This window comes from Cupressus sempervirens, chromosome 10 (genome assembly GCF_028749045.1).
Source record: "Cupressus sempervirens isolate cs-2001-9-10 chromosome 10, ASM2874904v1, whole genome shotgun sequence".
Lineage (NCBI taxonomy): Eukaryota > Viridiplantae > Streptophyta > Pinopsida > Cupressales > Cupressaceae > Cupressus > Cupressus sempervirens.
The window spans coordinates 890,274,904-890,294,829 of NC_143127.1; the positions used below are offsets into that span (position 1 = coordinate 890,274,904).

Here is a 19,926-nt window from a genome sequence, read left to right on the forward strand (position 1 = left end):
ATATAAGTTTTTAAAAAATGAAAATACAAAAATAAAAAGTTGAAGATTAAAACATAGATATAAAATTTATAATATTTAGGAAATTTGAATATTGCTTAATAAACGTGTTCAATAATTTCAAGTTTTTACAATTAAATTTAATTTATCAAATATGAAAAAAAATCATTAAAAAAAATTACATCAAAAAATCTATTATAAAAAATTAATAAGAGAAATAATTTTTTTAAAAAAAAATAACGACATCTCTAACAAATATTCTATTGACTAAATAAATTATAGAAACAGAAAAAACAATATTTAAAGAAAAAATGAAACTAATATAAAAAAACAATTTAAAATAATTTAAAAACTAAAACCTAAATCAATTTAAACAAGGTTAGTTCCTCTTGATAGAAGAAAATAATATGAATTTTATGTAATAATAAAATGTATAAAATTTCAAAAATAATATGTTGCATTTTGTGTATAAATAATTAAAAACCCTACAAAGCAACATGTCAATTTGTCAATAAATATATTTTTATGAATTATTTCAAATATAACATAGATGAAAACTTTATATTTGTAAAAAATAATTGAATAATAAATTGTTTTGATTGGACAAACAAATAAAGGTAAATGTATTTTTACAAATTATTAGTTGTTTCAAATATAATATAAATGACAACTTTATAGTTACAAAAAGTATTTGAATAATAAATTGTTTTGATTGGACAAACAAATAAAAGAAAAAGTTGCACTCCCTAGTGTACCACAAAATAACCACTCAAGTTGTCAATAAATATATTCTTTAAATTTTTTTATTTTTTATTTTTGGATTGGTAAATAGCCAAAGCCTAGATTAATTATTATTTATTGTAATTAATTATTTATATGTGTTAAGTGAATTTGAACCCAAGATCTCCCACATGAGAGACTCACAAGTTACGGTTGTGTTGTAGGCTCTTGCCTATATATTGCTTTAAATTATTCTAAATATAATAAATATGAAAACTTTATAGCTCAAAAAGTAATTGAATAATAAAATATTCTACTTAGACAAACAGATTAAAAAGTAAAAGTACATTCAATACTATAGTTTGAACTAAAAATAAAAAATTAAATAAATAGAGATGACAACATAAGCTAATGTGGAAATCACAAGTAATTATTTTTTAAATAAATAAGAAAAGAAAAATAATAGTTAAAAGTAGATATTTAAAATGTAATCTTATGTGAACAAAATTAATACCTTGTAATTTAAAGAACATAATATTTACTAAAACCTTTTAAATAGATTAATAAATATTATTTATTTAAATTAAATTTATCAAATATGAAAAAATAATCATTTAAAAAAACTAAAATAAATAAAAAAGAGACTACTCATCAAAAATAAATAATTTGCATTAAAAAAAAAAAATTCAACACTTACACAAGGTCAAGAACAAGTACAACAATCACAACACAATCGTAAAATTATATAAAACAAGAGCTCTGGTTGAGCAGGAGTCCCTGCCTTATACAAGGGATGAAAAATCACTGACGAAGGTGCGATATTTTGTTTGGAGCACATATTTCAACGTGGTTGAACAATTATAGGTGCTAGAGTTATACTCAGATTATTTGAGTTACCATTTCTAATTTTGCAAAATGCATGTCACACTGACTATTTAGAAGAATTGGTTGTCACTTTGATGTAACAAAATGTTGGTGAACCACAATTCCAAAATTTTTGAAGGTTCATTGTCAATCACAACTCTAATTATTCACTTTGTAAAATGAAGCAATGGTAATCATCATAACAACTTTTAGATAATATTCAACAACAGAAATAGTAAATATGTGAAGCCCAAAAAATCTTTTATTCACTACTTGAACTTCACCGTCAAGTGGTAAATATTTGTAGATATGGAGATGATACTTAAAGACACTTAACTTTTGTCTACTAAACCAAAACTAAGGGCATCCATCCTCAAAACTACATAAATTATAATGACTAACCAATACTATATAGTAAATATTTTATATAAATCCATTTATACAAACATACACTACTATCAAATGGAAATATTTGAGCAGATAAAAAGTCATATGATTGGTGGATTTCACCTTCTTAACATTATGTGGGCCTACACAAAATTCATTAGACTAAACAAAGAAGAAGTAATGAGTAATTTAACCTTGAAGCACATTTTCATTTAACTATCCCAAAACTTAAAATCATTTTTATTAGTGATAATATAATATAAATATAATAAAAATGACATGACATTTTGAATATTTTTGCATGATAGACTATATAGTTATACAAGCTATGTAAATATAATGATTTATAAATCAACTATTAACTATAATAACATGCCATAGTAAAAATAAATTAAATATATTAGAATTGAAGCATAACTATTTTGTTAATTTCCTTTAAGCTAAAAATTAAAACAATATTTTTAAAAATATATATTTTTAATACAAAGCAATAGAAATAACTAATTTTATGTATAAAATATAGCAATACAAAATAAGAATATAAATAATATATTTAAATCAATTAAATTTATTAAAATATTTTTATAAGTTTAAAATCTTATTCAAATAGAATCGCACTATTAAATTATTATTTAAATTTTTTTATATGAAATAGTGAAAAAAAATTAGTTTTATATTTAAAAATACTTATATTAAATGATAATTGTCAGATTTTTTTTAGTCAGAATTGGTCTTATCAATCTAACCTTAAATTAATTCTTACTTATCTATATTGTTTATTTGTTATTTTTACATTTATTTTTTTATATATGAGAAAACTGTTTGCAACCTATTTTGACAAGATCTGCTTTGAAATCGACATCCTAATAAGAAAACTAAAAATGAGTAAGATTAAAGAAGAAATTCAAATATAATTAATTAAATAATTTTTAAGAAGTGTATTATGCATATAAGTAAATTTATATCTTCAATAATCAAATTGTTTAAAACAATTTTTCTTTTTATAATAATTTCATATTTTTAAAATATATGTTCTAATTAAAATATTTAAAATACTATTATAAATAAATTTCATATTTTTTGTTTCAAATTTACTGAATGAAACATTTTTCTTAAACTATGTCTTTTGGCTACTTTGATTTATTTAAAAATTTGTCCAAAAATTCATAATATCTGAATTAAAATTTTCTATATATTTTTATGTTTGAACTACAACTTAGAAATTACTATTTTATAGAAACTTATATCATTTCCTATATAACTTAGATACAAATTGTTAATTATATATATTTTTCAATTCAAATATTAGATTTTTCATTAATCTTAATCATATTCATCTACTAATTGTTTCCAATAATCCATTAAGTAAAATCATTAATTAATTTAATTTTAATATTTTATTTAATTTTTTTTTTGTTTTTTATCGATAAACGACCGAAGCTTAGATTAGTTATTATTATTTGTTGGAATTAATTGTTATTATATGTTAAGCGAAGGTAGATTCAGACCCAAAACCTCCCACATGAGAGGTTTGCAAGTTACCATTGCATTGTAGGCTTTTGCTTAATTTTAATATTTAATCAACACAAAACATTCAATACAAAATTCTAAAACATAAATTAACAAGTCTGTAATTTAAACGACCTCTTCAAAAATGTACTTTTTATACACAAAAATTTGGACTAACGTATCGCGAGACCTATAGAGGCCAGATTTCATAAGTGATAAATTTGGTTGGTGGAAAACTTTGTTAATGCATAAACATAAAATTCTCCACTCTACTTTGACATGGGAGAACATCAACCACTATAATCATTCATCTACTGTCCCCTCACTAAACTCTTCTTGCAGCTAATAATTTCCGTCAATCACAATGAGAAAAAAAGAGTGGCATTTACCATTTTTTGGGGAAAAACAAGCAACTTTCCAGACACAATTAAATGCCTATCTCTCTTATGGAAATTAATGCTTGCGCTTTCACACAATTCCTTTATTTTTAATTTTCAAAAAGAGCACTTAAACCCAAGAAATTAGGATTCAACCAATGAAATATCAAGAATTAGTACCCAATAATTACTTTTTAAAATACAACCCATCTAACTTTAGACTATGACATTGGATTAGTAAAAAACAATAAATTGAACAGGTCCACCGAAAACATTAGTTCTAATACTAAATCATATAACCTATCACACAATGATAAAAAGTCCTGAACAAACTGAAATCCAACTAGAACGATAATCGACTTGAGAATCAACTTTCAAATCAGTAACACACCTCTTATCGAATTTGCGAACGAAGCGATGGAATCCTCTGCGTACGACAAGATTTCACAGCCAAATAACTGGACCAATGGCGGATCTTTATCCACATAAAACCATCGTGGCAAAGGCGTTGTCACACATTTGGCATAGCCCAAATCCAGGGACTCCGAGAAAAAAACTTAAAAAAAAACCGCAGAAGCCACGTCTTAGCTTACAGCCATTAAAACACCATTAGAACAAAGCATCATACCCAATTTGATTTCTCTTTCTACGGGGGATTCGAACCTGTAAGGAAGTAAACATTTTAGCAGTAGGGCAGAGAGCAGCCATGGCTGCCTCTGTAGCCACTACGATTGCCCGCCAGCCTCCAGGGCATGTGTCACAGTCGCGCCTTAACCCAAGTTTCAAATCTCTTCCTTCCAGAGTTAAGCTGCGGAAACTGGCAATTAAAGTGTCGGCATCGCTTGCCGAAGATGATAGAACAGCATCGTCGGATGATAAGGACCTCGTGGTTCTCGGGGTCAACGGTTCGAGTCGCAGTAACGGCAACGGAGCTGCCTTTGAGGTGGGAAGTTCTGCTTCTTTTATTCCTAACTCGAATTCAAAAGGCAACGGAGCGGCTAGAATTTCTGTTAATGGGAGCGAGAAAAGGTTAGCGTTAGCCGAGAAGAAAAGTAGCAACGGAGTGGCGACGGGGGCCGTGGAGTTTGACAGCTATTTTGGTGGAAATGGTGCTTATGCGAGGGTGGAGGAAGGTAAGAGAAGCAAGGTAGAAGAAATCGGGCAGGAGGATGCATGGTTTAAGCGGGACGGACGAGATAATGCTGAGGTCTGTTAGAGCAATTTTTTGTATTTTGTTTTCTTTTTTTCCCTTTATTGTTAGAATTTAGTGCAACTGATGCAGGACAAAAAATGTGACGGATTGATAATGTTTTGCCTAAAAGAACAAGAATAATTTTCGGGAGAATTTGCAATAAGAGTTTAGGTGATTGACTTAAGGAACAGAGAATTATCTTCTGGAGAAATTGGTAGTGGAGTTCGAGGATCGATCAATAGAATAATAATCTGGAGAAATTGCATCAGAAGTTTAGATGATCGACTAATAGAACAAAGTATGGTCGATATGAGTTTGTAAGTTTAAATAAGCATGGGAGGGAAATAAGGTTGACTGATAATACTGGTTTAAAGAACTATATTTCTGAGAGATTGCAATAGGAGTTTTGAAAATTCACTCAAAGGATAAAGTAGGCTCTACAGTTTGGATAGGAGTTCATTAAAATAATAAAATTAATACATATGGGAGAGAGATGAGGCTGATTTGATTAATAGTGTCTGACTTAAATAACTATTTTCTTGAGTTGTGGAGATTAGATAATCTTTAAAAAAACGAAGAACTAACTTCGAGAGAAATTGTGGAGTTTAGAGAATTAACTTGTAAGAATAAAAAAGAATAATCTTCTGAAGAAATTGCAATAGAAATTTAGAAAATTGACTTAAGGTTAAAGTGTGGCCTGGAAGTTCAGTTTTCTAAATTGCTACCCTAGATTCTGGGGAAGATTGCTCTTTTACATCGTGGACTGCCAAATCTTGAAGGACCTGATAGTATGTTTTTTTCAACTGAAATTAGGAGAACACAGTAATACACTCTAGTTTATTTTTAGAAAAATCCATCTTTTATTAGAATGATAACTTTGTCTGAATGTGTAGACCAGTCGTTGAGGCTCTTAATGATTTGATTTTGTAAGTCTTAAGTGGAGACCTGGACTATTATTAACTAGCATTGACATGGAACATCATATTCGGAAGGAGTTGAACTTATAGCCCAATTAAGTTGTTCTGTAAGTCTTAATTGAACATTGCATTTAAACTAGCATTTAATATAGATCATTGCATTCCAAAGGATTGAACTTGTGTCATTTTATTTGTAATGTACTTTATATTACTTAGAAAGGGATTTTCTGAAGATATCTGCTACCTGCTTTGCACATTTCTCCATCACATAGACAGAACACAAAACATCCTCATTACAGAAGACCAATGCAACTAATTTCGCCCCCTCATCGCATGATACTTCGGATTTTTCTGGACCTAATGACATCTTAATTGTCAGAAAGCAGAGACATTGCCTTATTTTACAATCATCGATTATTGAGATCAACTTGCTGGAATAGGTGGATGAGGATGATGAATGGGTTTTTGAGCTTGTGAGAAGCATTCACTTTTGAGAATGCTGGAGCAGTTTTTATGGAGTTCTAAGCTTCAACAGTGGACGAACGTTCCTCTAGACTTGAGTCAACCTTATCCATGGCATAATGTATATTGAGTAACACCATTTTGGTGTAGGGACATGATCTTGATTAAGAAGGCTTTCAATAGACCTAAGGACCAAAAGAAAGTATGTAGGTGGAGTTTGATAATGATGTTCCATATCATTCCAGGGATGTAGCATTTTTCTTCTGCAAGCCTTTAAGTGATGCTCTTGAACTCCATGATGACCTATATGTCCTTGGTTTACCTAAGTGCTTACTTATAGTGTAACAACCCATTTTCCCGGATCTAATTTATCATTCAACATACTCAAGGAATACAGTTACTACTTCGTTTCATAGGAAGACAGTTATATCATTCATGTTCATGTGAATAAGATTTACTGTTAAAAACAGTTAAACAAAATTTCTTAACTAAAAACTTGCATTACCATCAAATAAAATTAGTACAGAAATTGAAAACCACATACCTAGGAAAAACTGGGTTCGAATCAAACTAGAGATGCTTCTGCACCACCCGGGTTAGTCCACAAATACACTATAAAAATTTCATATGATGGCTATCATCTACAAACTGCTATCTTAAAATCAAATGATAATTAAAATTAAATACCACTATATTTTAAATTAGGGCATCACATACCACTGTATCAATTAGGGCACATTTACCTTCAGTTCATTTAGGGCTTTTGATACTGTTATCTCACTTAGGGCTTTCGCTACCACGGATTCAACTAGGGCTTTCGATACCATAGATTCAATGAAGGCTTTCGATACCACTGATTCAAATAGGGCTTCCAATACTACGGATTCAATTAGGGCTTTCGATACCACTGATTCAAATAGGTCTTCCAATACCACGGATTCAATTAGGGTTTTCGATACCATTGTATCATTTAGGGTTCCAGTCATCTCTAAATCAATTAGGGCTTCAGATTTCTTTTCCTTCAATCACCTTAACTGCGACAGTATCTCAAGATTAGAAATATGCTTATATTCGATATTCATATAAATGAAAAGCAATCCATAATTCTATCTCTTATATCTAGATGTAAATTAACAGTAACAATGAAATAACTCAATTTAATCTTACCTCCTCATAAATAAAAGTGATATTACCTGTTTCCGATAAACAATTGAATGCATAGCTTATCTCTGTCTGATGCATGTTCGACATCTTGAGAGAGGTGAAACATTGTCAGGGGCTTAACCACCCAACCTCGGACCACAACATATCTCCACACGATCTCTAATGAGAAAGGCCCTCCCTACTCGGAATAGACAGGGGTCGTCTTGCCATCCACTGGGCTTCCTGATAATTAACTCACCACATGACTTGGCAGCAGGAGATCACAATAATAGGGAAGTGCATGAGCTATTAATTAATTCTTATTAAATGATAAATATTGAAATGACATAACTGATACTGATTCATATTATTACAGATTCCTCTCTTTCACCTCGTCACCCTTCTTCTTGGCTACACAGCCAGGTGAGTGCTAGGAGTTAGGAATTCTCAGAGCAATCAACTTTGTCAATTATTCAAGAAGATTTCATACATCCATTATTTCATACTTTGTGATTACATAATTAAGTTCCTTAAAGGTTTCAAAATTGATTGTTTATTTAATTAATTTAATCATAAATGATTTCTCTTCCACATTCTTGTAGATTAACTCCACCTCTTCACCATTTCATGGCTTCTCAGCCGGTGAATTCCTCAGTGCTAGATTCATGATAATAATTTCTTTCTTGCAAGGTATGAATGAATGTATTACATTCTGAACTAAATTAGTTGTTCACAATTATCAATTGCATTTCCATATCTTTTATACATGATTGATACAGCCTTATGAATAAAGAAACATCTATGATTTAAGGTAGTTTCCAAGAGTTAGAAATCTATTACTGACCACCCCGATTCAGTCTGCATTATATTGGTTTCAGTAATTGAATAGACGATTATACAATCAGGCATAAAGATCCAATCTGAGTAAAAGCAAAAAAATATGCAAAAACAAATATTGGAAAAATACAAAGCAATGTTGGGTCATTAGCTTCCAAACAAAACAAACTGTGGGAATCAAACCTGGATCTTATAACAATGGAACAAAATGTTAAGAGTATCTGTGCTTGATTCTTGTGATAAACCGTCTAACATTAGGCAAAGCAAAATGAAGGAATTAAAAGAAAGAAATAAGGCCTGCAGTTTCTTGTGTGATCTTCACAGTTGCTCCAACTCCTGTGGGTGACTTATGCTAGTCTACTCGTGACTTGATCCGACCCTCATAGCTAAGGTTCCGTGGTTGCTTGTTGTTGTGGAGATGAAGAGATCAGACGTTGAATCCAATCATACTAAGAATGACAAGGCTTGCAACGAACAGGATCAGCCGCACTCTTCTCCTCTGTATATTCATCCTTCACTCCCAACCACTCAATCTTCAAGATTCCCTAGCCAATTATTTATTTGCAAAACGATAATACCCAATGCTTAGAGGACGCAAAGTTTGAGCAGGAACGCAAACATTTTTCAAGTTCTCTTTCGTTCCACCCATTTGAAACATGACAAGGGATCCCTGATAAATGAAGAATTCATGACTTCGAAAGCAAATACATGTAGACGGATGATAAAGAAAAGCTACAGGTTGCACAAAGGTAAAAATTATATATCCCCCAAAATACAATCGAAGAGACTTATTAAAAAGAGATGCTTGGCTCTTCGGCTACCATTAGTTACAAGAAGCCATTCGAATGCCATTCAAATCAAATTTTTTAAAAAGGAAAAATAAAGTTTGAAAAATAATTATACAATTCAAATTGTCAAACAATTAAATCGATCTCCATGCCAAGTATTATCGTTAAAAAGCAAGGAATATTAAATCGGAAAAAATAGAGTTGGAAAGTTATAATTTGAGAATTATAATAATTGAAATGTTATTATTATTTGAACATTAATAAAATCTTATATGAACAAGCAACATTACTTTATTAATTATTAAATTATAATGGTGCCAAATCATTTTAGATAATATGCACGTTTATAAATATTAATTAAAATAATATGATGAAAGATATATTAAAATCCTTTGAGATATGTTTTATATTTTAACTCAATTATTTTAATTAAATTAATTATTAACAACTCATGCGGTTCTAGAGATGTGTCCTGTTCCAAATCGCTAGGTCCTCTACCTGTCTGCCCAGTGATGGTGATGCCCTGCCTAGTTCTTTTCTAACAATGCTTCCACCCCTTCGACATGCTCCCTGCAAGGAATTTCTCTGTAATTAAATTATAAATTATAAAATCATAAATAATCATAACAGTTAACCTTTCATTTTAATTCCATGAATTCGCGATTAACGATCAACTAACATGTCATCTGCACTTGAAATCATAACGACCAACTATCTTACCATTTCGCCAGATTATATCAAATTAAACTGCCAATTGACTTCATGCGAACCTCAATGGCTATATTTCAAGCTAGGTCAAAAAATGGGATGTAACATATAGTGTTAGACATGATCGATCTAAAGCATGTGGTTGAGTTCGATGATCAACAGGTCACTAAACTATTGCAACATGATCTTGGTAGAATATTGGCCAAAATTTTGTGGTCTTTATAGGTTGATTGTCTATATGACTGAACATGGAACCTTGGTACACACCATTGACAAATTGTGAGAGATTTGGCACAAGAGACTTGGTCATCTACATCAAGGAGGATTAGCACTCTTAAATCATATGGTGTAGGGTTCGTATAATTCAAGATATAGTAGACATTGTTGGAAACAATTCTTCAATTGTATGTTGCCATTGATGTTACACAAATGTTAGTATAAATTGAGCAATCTGGCAATGAAGAACTTGCAGTACTCAGTATCAACCGAGTAGTTAGGCAATGAAGAACTTGCAGTGTTCAGTATCAACCGAGCAGTTTGTTGATGCGAGTTTTGTATCACTTACATAACATATTAGCAATTGAACATTTGATACAGAGTATCAAACATACAATTCCTCTCTTGAAAAGTTATTGCTCATGGGATATGAGAATAACTCCAATGTTCCTTACTCTTGTGGATACTCGCTTAGTTTTATCGATGTGATTTGTTGGTAATCATGTAGGCGGCCTTACGCTATTCTTTCGAGGATGACTTGGACTTTGGTGGGATGAAGGTGATGGTGGCTCGGTTTGTGAAATGTGCGGGTGGCAGAGAATGTTGATGGTAGTGATGATGGAGGGTGTGTCTGTCGATGATGATGTTGATGGGAAAGCAATGGTTGTGGAAGGTGGATGGATGTGCTCTGATACTTAACTTACTCCTCTAACTTCCCTCTCTCTAAACTTCGACTACCTAGCTACTCACTATTCTACTCCTACTCCTATGAATGGAAGGTTAGCAAATGGATGGGGATCGAACCTAATGAGTGCTGACCAGTGGCCTCACTTCCACAGGTGCAATGATTCAAAGGAATAATAAACTAGTTTACCACACAAAGCTTCCCAACCAGCCGCTAGGATGCTAGTGGTCTCGTATTGATCACTATCAAACATTTACCAATGCTACCATACCACTATCCATCTACTTTACTCTCACTTAAACAACTTGAAATGAAATTTGCTTCAACAACTTGAAAGGAAATCTAACTAAGTGGAAGTAGAAAACATGCAATAATACCTAATATTCTTAATCAACATGCAAATCGCAACAATGAAAAAGAGAGCAATTTTGGTATTATCTTCGCAACAATTTCTCCAACACTTTACAAATGAGAGCAAATGGCCTTTTATAGGGGCAAAAAATACAATGGATGGTGAAGATCAAAACAAGATCAACGATCTAGATTGGATCCTCAAAACCCTAATTAAGGTTGCCACCCCATCGACCAATGAGAAGATGCCACCTCATCAATGGACCAATGAAAAAAGTGCAGAAAATGGCAACCAATGAGAAGGCACCAAAATGGTGGCCAATCAGAAATAGACACTGTCCTATTCTAGAAGAAAGAGAAATTGCCACTCGGGCTTACATCAAATGACCTTCTAATATAAATCTTCCCTTTTCTTTCATTTTCTTACCTAAGGCAATGAACTCAGCTAGCCTTTCATTAACTTCTTCCATAGGAGGACAAGGTGTGTGCTTTGCCCTGAGTTCCACTGACTTCGCCACGCCACTTGCTGCTTGTAGTATCTTTTCGTGATCCTTGTCATATTCCTTCGCAAATCCAATAAAAACACTGAGAGAGGAAAGGGTGCCCAAATGCTTTTTCTTGATAGCAACCTTTCCATCCAAATTCGATCCAAAATCTATCTCGTTGACATCCTCTTTGCCAAGGGGGATTGTCCTTCCTTCAGTCTTTCCCTCATCCGTATCATGTCCACTGTATCGATATTGGTGTCAGTTATTCTCTTCATTTTCGAGAAGGGCGTGTATCATATCCACTTTGTCTTTCTTAGTCTTGTCCGCTTGGGATTCTTACTTGCACTAACATCCTCCATACTTGTTGCCCTATTACGGGATGGTAGAGTGGTGGACCAGAAGGCAAGTAGAACCAAGGGAAGCAATCCTAAGACTAGAACGAAAGAAGGATGTTAGCTTAAGGACCCCTTGCAACTCTAGATGATGAAAATTCACCTTAACCAATAATCTTACAACGACTTTTCAGAATTAGGACTCGACCTTAAGAACTTCAAATCCCTTGCAAATCAGAAATTTATCATGCAATTCATCTCCAAATAAAATTACCCAACCTAGGGCAAAAATTGCAGCCTCTTGCAAAAATTAGAATTTTATCTCCCACAAATTTCGGCTCCCACAAATTTCGCCCTCCACAAAATTTGGCTCCGACAAAATTCGGCCTTCCACAAAATTCGCCTTCCACAAATTTTGGCTCCCACAAAATTCGGCTCTCACAAATTTCGGCAAGCAAGAAGAGTGCAGATTTGCTCTTGCAAAATCACCAACGCCTTGAGAAGGAGAAGTGAGAAGTGAGGAAGAAATGGGAGAGAGGCCTCCTCTTATACCCAACTTTCTTACTTCCCCCAAGCTAGCCGAGTTGGACCCTGGGAGCAAGAAAAAACAATAATTAATGCAAAAAAATGGCCCACAATTAAATACTTAGCTAAATATTAATTTTGCTAAAATGAAAATTGCCTTTTAAAATTGCCAATTAGTTCTAAATTGCAAAAGGAAATTAAATGGTGCCTTGGAGATGTTAAATATTTCCATTTAATGAGGATTTAGTAATTAATACGTCATTAAAATTGGATTTTGGCTAACCAAAATCCATTTTTCAATATTAAATTACCAATTTCATTAAAGACAAAAAGTTTTCAAGGCAATTTTAATCTATTAAAGCCAATTTTTTGCAATTTTTACCCAAATTGATTTTGCTATGCCAATGAATTTTTTTTGACAAAAACAAACTAGAGTTTCTTCTAGAGCCAAAAATCGATTTTTGCAATTTAGCCTCATTTCAACAAAATTAAAATTTTCACCAAAGAAAAATTTGAAATTTTCCAAAACTTAAGTCTAACAATTTTTTTTTTTTTTTTTGAAGATTATTCAAATTTACACAATTATATTTAGATTTTCAAAAGAAAACGTCTAAGTAGAAATTTACAATTTTATCTTGCCAAATATTGCTCTTTAAAATTTTGTTCGGCCTAAGGATAAAATTGGTTGCTTTGGAAAATCAAGTTGAAACCGGGTGAAAATAAGTTAAGCCTCCCCACATTTGTCCGAAAGTGTCCAAGGCTCAAAATTCTCGAAAAATCAAAATTGTTGGACAATCCAAAAATTTGTTGAGGCGATCAAAAAAAAGGGGGGTCCCCAAAATTTTGGGGTGATGGTGTGAAAATCTCACAACATTTAGCATCAACCCAAAGAAATGTTCCTGAATATTTCAAGAAATAAGTAACTTAGAACAAAAATCTCAGGATGGCCTATCCGAAAATCTACTTAAGGGTGAGCACTCAACAAGGGAAAGAACTCTCAAGTTGAACCTAAGCACTTTGACCATAAGTTACTCACGTGTGTGCAAATGACTTATTCCCTGCTTGACAAGAACTCGATAATCTCTTAGATCCATTAAACTTAGCTATTATAATATCCTTACTTCAAAAGCAACCTGGATAGTGCCCCACTGCCGGTTAGGCGTCTATAGCCCCGACGGAGTTATTGCTGTGGCACCACAATCATGGTTCTACCTTTAGTGATTATCTTTATAGCACCGGTAGAGATGATTGCACACCCTTGAACCAAATTTCATCTTTATTTTCACTTTCATAATGCTTTTTCTCTTTTCTCATGATATTTTCTCTTTTTTCTTTTTCTTTTCAATCTTTTGTTTGGTTTGCAGGCAATGAAGCTTGCAGAGGGTTTGGAAGACCACAGTGGCATTGAAGCAGGTGTATGATTTTTACTAAGTCAATTTCACTTCAAAATACCAAGAACTCAGAGCAATTAAGTGTGAGTAGGATGTTGTAACCATGTCAAAGATAACTTAGGAACCTCTATCGGGTCTAACCCAAATCTAGTACAAGTCCTATCATAGACCAACGGCTAAACACATCCTTTAATCTCTGAACCTTGTTAAATGTATTCGAGAAATGAACAAGGCAAACTCTGTTTTGTTACCAAAAATGTAAAATCTACACACCTCGCCCATGAGTGATAACATGGACCCCCTTTTGCACTTGCAAAGGCCCAAAACCAAAACGCTCTCTAGCTGAGGGAAGCTAAAAGATTTCAAGTAAAATGACTTGATGCAAATCAAACTCGAGCTCCCTCGCAACACCTAAACTAAACAATTGAACGAAAACTACTCTAAACAACTAAAAAGAAAACTACTCTAAAGAACTAAAAGGGAAACTACTCTAAACAACTAAAAAGGAAACTTTAATCTACCCAACTGAAAGGAAACTAAACTACTCTCCTGAACCAAATGGTCTAAGACAAACCTACCCTAACTATGTACAAGACTCTAAAGGGACAACACTAATTGATCTAATATATATACTGGATCTAACATGGTTTCTCAAGATGTTCAAAAGTAACAAGGTTTGGGTGATAGTTCTCAATCTCACAAACTCATCCTTGTACTCTGAAAAAAATTTGGTCACCTCAAACTCAAACTCTTGAAAATTAATATGCAAGACCAACAATTGAGGCAACTCATAGGGTCCATGATTAATCCAAATACAAGTTGTTTCTTTAGAATTTCCATAATCAAAATAAAAACTTTCAAACCTTTCATCATTAAGAGCAGGGAAAGAAACAAGCTGGTGTGCTTCAGGTGGTAGCTCTTGTTTAAACCTCAATTGATCATCCATAGCTTCAAGGGGTCGCAATTGGTGATGAATCTTCCCTCTAACATCTGCATCAAACTCATTGGAAGTCCAATCAGGATCAATCTTGGAATCAAGCTCATGAAATATTGTCTTTGGGGGCTTGTCCTTGTGAATAGTGAATCATGAATCCTTGTGAATCTCCTCAAGTGTATCCTCAAAAATCAAGGAATCCTTGATATTCTCCCCATCAAACACCTCTCCAAGTTGCTCGAACATAATATCCAACTGTAGCATCAACCCAAATTGTTCTCTATTTTCCTTTTCCATGGAAGCAACTTGATCACCATTCAACAATCCTTGCATATCCTCGTCAATAGAAGCTCCATCATCTAGCATGTAATTTCCCCTTGAACTCTCCTCAAGAACATCTTGCCATTCTTCATGTAGACTCTCATCAAACATAGCACCTTCAAGACTGATAGGAGAACCATCATACGTCTTTGTGAGTTGCCCATCAACTTCCATTTCAAGTGGCAAAATTTCTAGAGATTGGAGTTGATGGTGAATCATGCCACCTGCAACAACTTGATCACCTTGAAAGGCTTTGGGCAATGACTCCTTTTGTATTTCTTCTATAGGATTTTCAAGCATCCCCCCAAAGAATGTAGTGGAGATAGCGCCTTGCATTGGTTTATCAATATTTTCCTCATACTTGAACTCTCTTGTGATATCTTGTAATTCCTTGTTCAACTTGCCCACTTGATTATCTTCCTCTTTAAGGATATTTGAAACATCTTGCAACCCATCCTCAAGAGTCACCTCTTGAATTATACATGAATGCTCACCAAATATTTCCTTTTTGTCCACCTTTTGATGTTCCATTTGTAGTTCTTCGTGTGTCTTTACTTGTTGTTTTTTTGCTTCATCAACTTTTGTCTGCCATGTTGATCTTCTCGTTTTGGAGCCCTTGGGATTCTCTTTTCTACTTGTTCTAAGGCCACTGTACACAAGGAGCAAGATAACTCCGAGTGGAATGCATTGTGAATTCTGCACCAATTGGGTAATAATAAGTTCTCTACTGATATTTGGTTCCCTGACTCCATTCCTTGCTGTACAGTTCTAGTCACAAAGTTCTTGAAGCTCTCAAACATGCCTTCACCCTCATCAGATGCAGCATCTGGATCTGACTCAATCAGGATCTCGGTGGAATCCTTTCCTTTGCTTACCGTTTCCTCTCTCTCTTGGATAAATTCAATTGTTCCCTCGATTTTCTTGTCAACCTCTCCACCTCGTGATATAATGTGGGAAGGTTCATCCACTCAGTTATCTTGAATATCAAAATCAACCATATCCTCTTGATATATCTCATCTTCTTCATTTTTTGGTGTCCAACTTGAAAGCTGAAAGAAATTCTTACCACCGCCTACTGATATTTCCTCAAACCAACCCAATTGAAACTTGACCAAGTCAATGGTGTCTAGGCAAGATGGGCAAGTAGAGTCTGAATATATGAGACTATGTGCAAGGCACCAATAACGTTTTCCACATATGTTTTTTGGTTTCCTATTGATATCTTCTTTGAAAACAAGAAAATCTTCCTCCGAATTGACAAAGACCGCAGGCTCATGTATTTGTGAAAAAGAAAATTTTCCTCTTAACGCCATGTCCACTCACTCTTAAGAGAAACACCAAACAATCCATCTCCCCATGATCCGTAGTACCATGTATCCTACATTTCCTTGGTGCTGCAAGTTGAGACAAATTCAATGGAGATAACCTTTTGTTCAATTCAGACCAAATGGGATGAACATCCACTTGCCTATCCATTGAGAAACCGTTCTCTCTCTCTCTCTCTCTTTTTTTTTTTGAATTTTTTGAATTTTTTGATTTTAAAAGAGATCTCTCATCTCAAATCTAACCTTGAAAGCTCATTCCTCAATCTCTGCTCCGAATTTCCAAGTTGATCGGAAAATGAAAATCATTCAGCCCTCCTTATAGTGCCAGATAATGTTGATGCAAGTTTTGTATCACTTACATAACATATTAGCAATTGAACATTTGATATAGAGTATCAAACATACAATTCTTCTCTTGAAAAGTTATTGCTCATGGGATATGAGAATAACTCCAATGTTCCTTACTCTTGTGGATACTCGCTCAGTTTTATCAATGTGATTTGCTAGTAATCACGTAGGCGGCCTTACGCTATTCTTTCGAGGATGACTTGGACTTTGGTGGGATGAAGGTGATGGTGGCTCGGTTTGTGAAATGTGTGGGTGGCAGATAATGTTGATGGTAGTGATGATGGAGGGTGTGTCTGTCGATGATGATGTTGATGGGAAAGCGATGGTTGTGGAAGGTGGATGGATGTGCTCTGATACTTAACTTACTCCTCTAACTTCCCTCTCTCTAAACTTCGACTACTCAGCTACTCACTATTCTACTCCTACTCCTATGAATGGAAGGTTAGCAAATGGACGGGGATTGAACCTAATGAGAGCTGACTAGCGGCCTCACTTCCACAGATGCAATGATTCAAAGGAATAATAAATTAGTTTACCACACAAAGCTTCCCAACCAGCCGCTAGGATGCTAGTGGTCTAGTATTGATCCCTATCAAACATTTACCAGTGCTACCATACCACTATCCATCTACTTTACTCTCACTTAAACAACTTGAAATGAAATTTGCTTCAACAACTTGAAAGGAAATCTAAGTAAGTGGAAGTAGAAAACATGCAATAATACCCAATGTTCTTAATCAACATGCAAACTGCAACAATGAAAAAGAGAGCAATTTTGGTATTATCTTCGCAACAATTTCTCCAACACTTTACAAATGAGAACAAATGGCCTTTTATAGGGGGCCAAAAATACAATGGACAGTGGAGATCAAGACAAGATCAACAATCCAGATTGGATCCTCAAAACCCTAATTAGGGTTGCCACCCCATCGACTAATGAGAAGATGCCACCTCATCAATGGACCAATGAAAAAAGTGCAAAAAGTGGCAACCAATGAGAAGGCACCAAAATGGTGGCGAATCAGAAATAGACACTTGTCTTATTCTAGAAGAAAGAGAAATTGCCACTCGGGCTTACATCAAATGATCTTCTAATATAAATCTTCCCTTTTCTTTCATTTTCTTAGCTAAGGCAATGAACTCAGCTAGCCTTTCATTAACTTCTTCCATAGGAGGACAAGGTGTGTGCTTCGCCCTGAGTTCCATTGACTTCACCACGCCGCTTGTTGCTTGTAGTATCTTTTTGTGATCTTTGTCATATTCCTTCACAAATCCAATAAAAGCATTGAGAGAGGAAAAGGTGCCCAAATGCTTTTTCTTGATAGCAACCTTTTCTAACTCATCCAACTTTGATCCAAAATCTATCTCGTTGACATCCTCTTTGCCAAGGGGGATTGTCCTTCCTTCAGTCTTTCCCTCATCTGTATCATGTCCACTATATCGATATTGGTGTCGATTATTCTCTTCATTTTCGAGAAGAAGGGCATTTTGGGCATCATATCCTCTTTGTCTTTCTCAGTCTTGTCCGCTTGGGATTCTTACTTGCACTAACATCCTCCATACTCGTTGCCCTATTACGAGATGGTAGAGTTGTGGACTAGAAGGCAAGTAGAACCAAGGGAAGCAATCCTAAGACTAGAACGAAAGAAGGATGTCAGCTTAAGGACCCCTTGCAACTCTAGATGATGAAAATTCACCTTAACCAATAATCTTACAGCGACTTTGTTGTGAGGTTTTCACACATCGCCCCAAAATCTTGGGGACCCCCTTTTTAATCGCCTTTAGGGCCAGTGGAGAAGGTTAGATGTATTTTTCACCCGGTTTCAACTTGATTTTCCAGAGCTATCAGTTCTATCCTTAGGCCGAATAAGTTCAAAATTGATTTCAACTTGGCAGGATAAGATTGTGAATTTTGTACTTAGACGATTTCTTTTGAAAATTTGGATTTAATTGTAAATTTGAATGATTTTCAAATAAGGAAATTTTTCGTTAGACTTAGGTTCTTGGAAAATCTTATTTTTTTTGGTGAAATAGAATTTAATTTTGTAAGATGAAGTTAAATTGCAAAATCAATTTTTACTCTAGAGGCAATTTTATTTTTTGTCATAAAATTTTAATTATTTAGCAAAATCGATTTAGAGGAAAATTGCAAAAATTGGCTTTAATAGATTAAATTTGCCTTGAAAGCTTTTGGTATTTAATGAAATTGGTAAATTAATATTAAGAAATGGCTTTTGGTTAGCCAAAATTCAACTTCAAGGATGTATTAATTAGCAAACCTTCATTAAATAGAAATTTTTAGCATCCCCAAGGCACCATTCAATTTCGTTTTGCAATTTGTGGTTAATTAGTAAATTAAAAGTGCAGTTTTCATTTTAGAAAATTAAAATTTTGGCAAAGTATTTAAAGTGGGCCACTAACTTAGCTTTAATTTTGGTTTTTTTTCCTTTATAGGACCAAGTCGGCCAGCTTGGGAGGAAGGTGAAAGCTGCTATAAAGGGAGTCCCCTCCCATTTCATTTTCATCAATTCATTTGCTCCTCATGCTTGGGCGAATTTGAAGCAAGGGCAGATTTCCAGACTTGGGCGAAATTGGTGGAAGGCAGTTTTTTGGCGATTTTTGGGCAATTTCTCCATTGCCATTGTTGGGCGATTTGTCTAAGGGCCAGATTTTTTGCGTTTTTGGGGATTTTTGCTCCACTTTGTGGGCTGCGATTTGTGCCCTAGGTGGTAGATTTTACAGATTTTGCTCCTTCTTTGCTTGGGCGAATTTTGTGGAAGGGCAGATTTTTTTTCATGCTTAGCCGAATTTTGTGGGAGCCGAATTTTGTGGGGGCCGAAATTTGTGGAAGACAAAATTCTGATTTTCTAGAGGGGCTGCAATTTTTTATATCAGATTTGGGCAATTTTGTTGGGAGAAGAGATACATATGAAAGTTTGATTTTTGCATAGAAGGCAAGTGTTGGATAAGCTTAGAGGCTTTGTTTTCTAATTTGCAAAGGGATTTGTAATTCTTTGATGTCATATCCCAGGTTCCGAAAAGTTGCTGTAAGATTATTAGTTAAGGTGAAAGTCATCATCTAGAGTTGCAAGGAGTGCTTAAGTTGACA

At 34.0% G+C, this 19,926-nt stretch overlaps 1 protein-coding gene across 1 annotated transcript in view; it reads left to right on the forward strand.

Annotated features, from left to right (window-relative positions):
• Nucleotides 1–4,445: 4,445 nt before the first annotated feature.
• Nucleotides 4,446–19,926, forward strand: part of ATH13 (ABC2 homolog 13) — a 214,946-nt gene continuing 199,465 nt past the window's right edge. Inside the window, exon 1 of the mRNA XM_089805163.1 lies at nt 4,446–5,061. Coding sequence (XP_089661289.1) covers nt 4,561–5,061 — 501 coding nt within the window. The 5' untranslated portion in view covers nt 4,446–4,560. The remainder of the gene's footprint in view (nt 5,062–19,926) is intronic.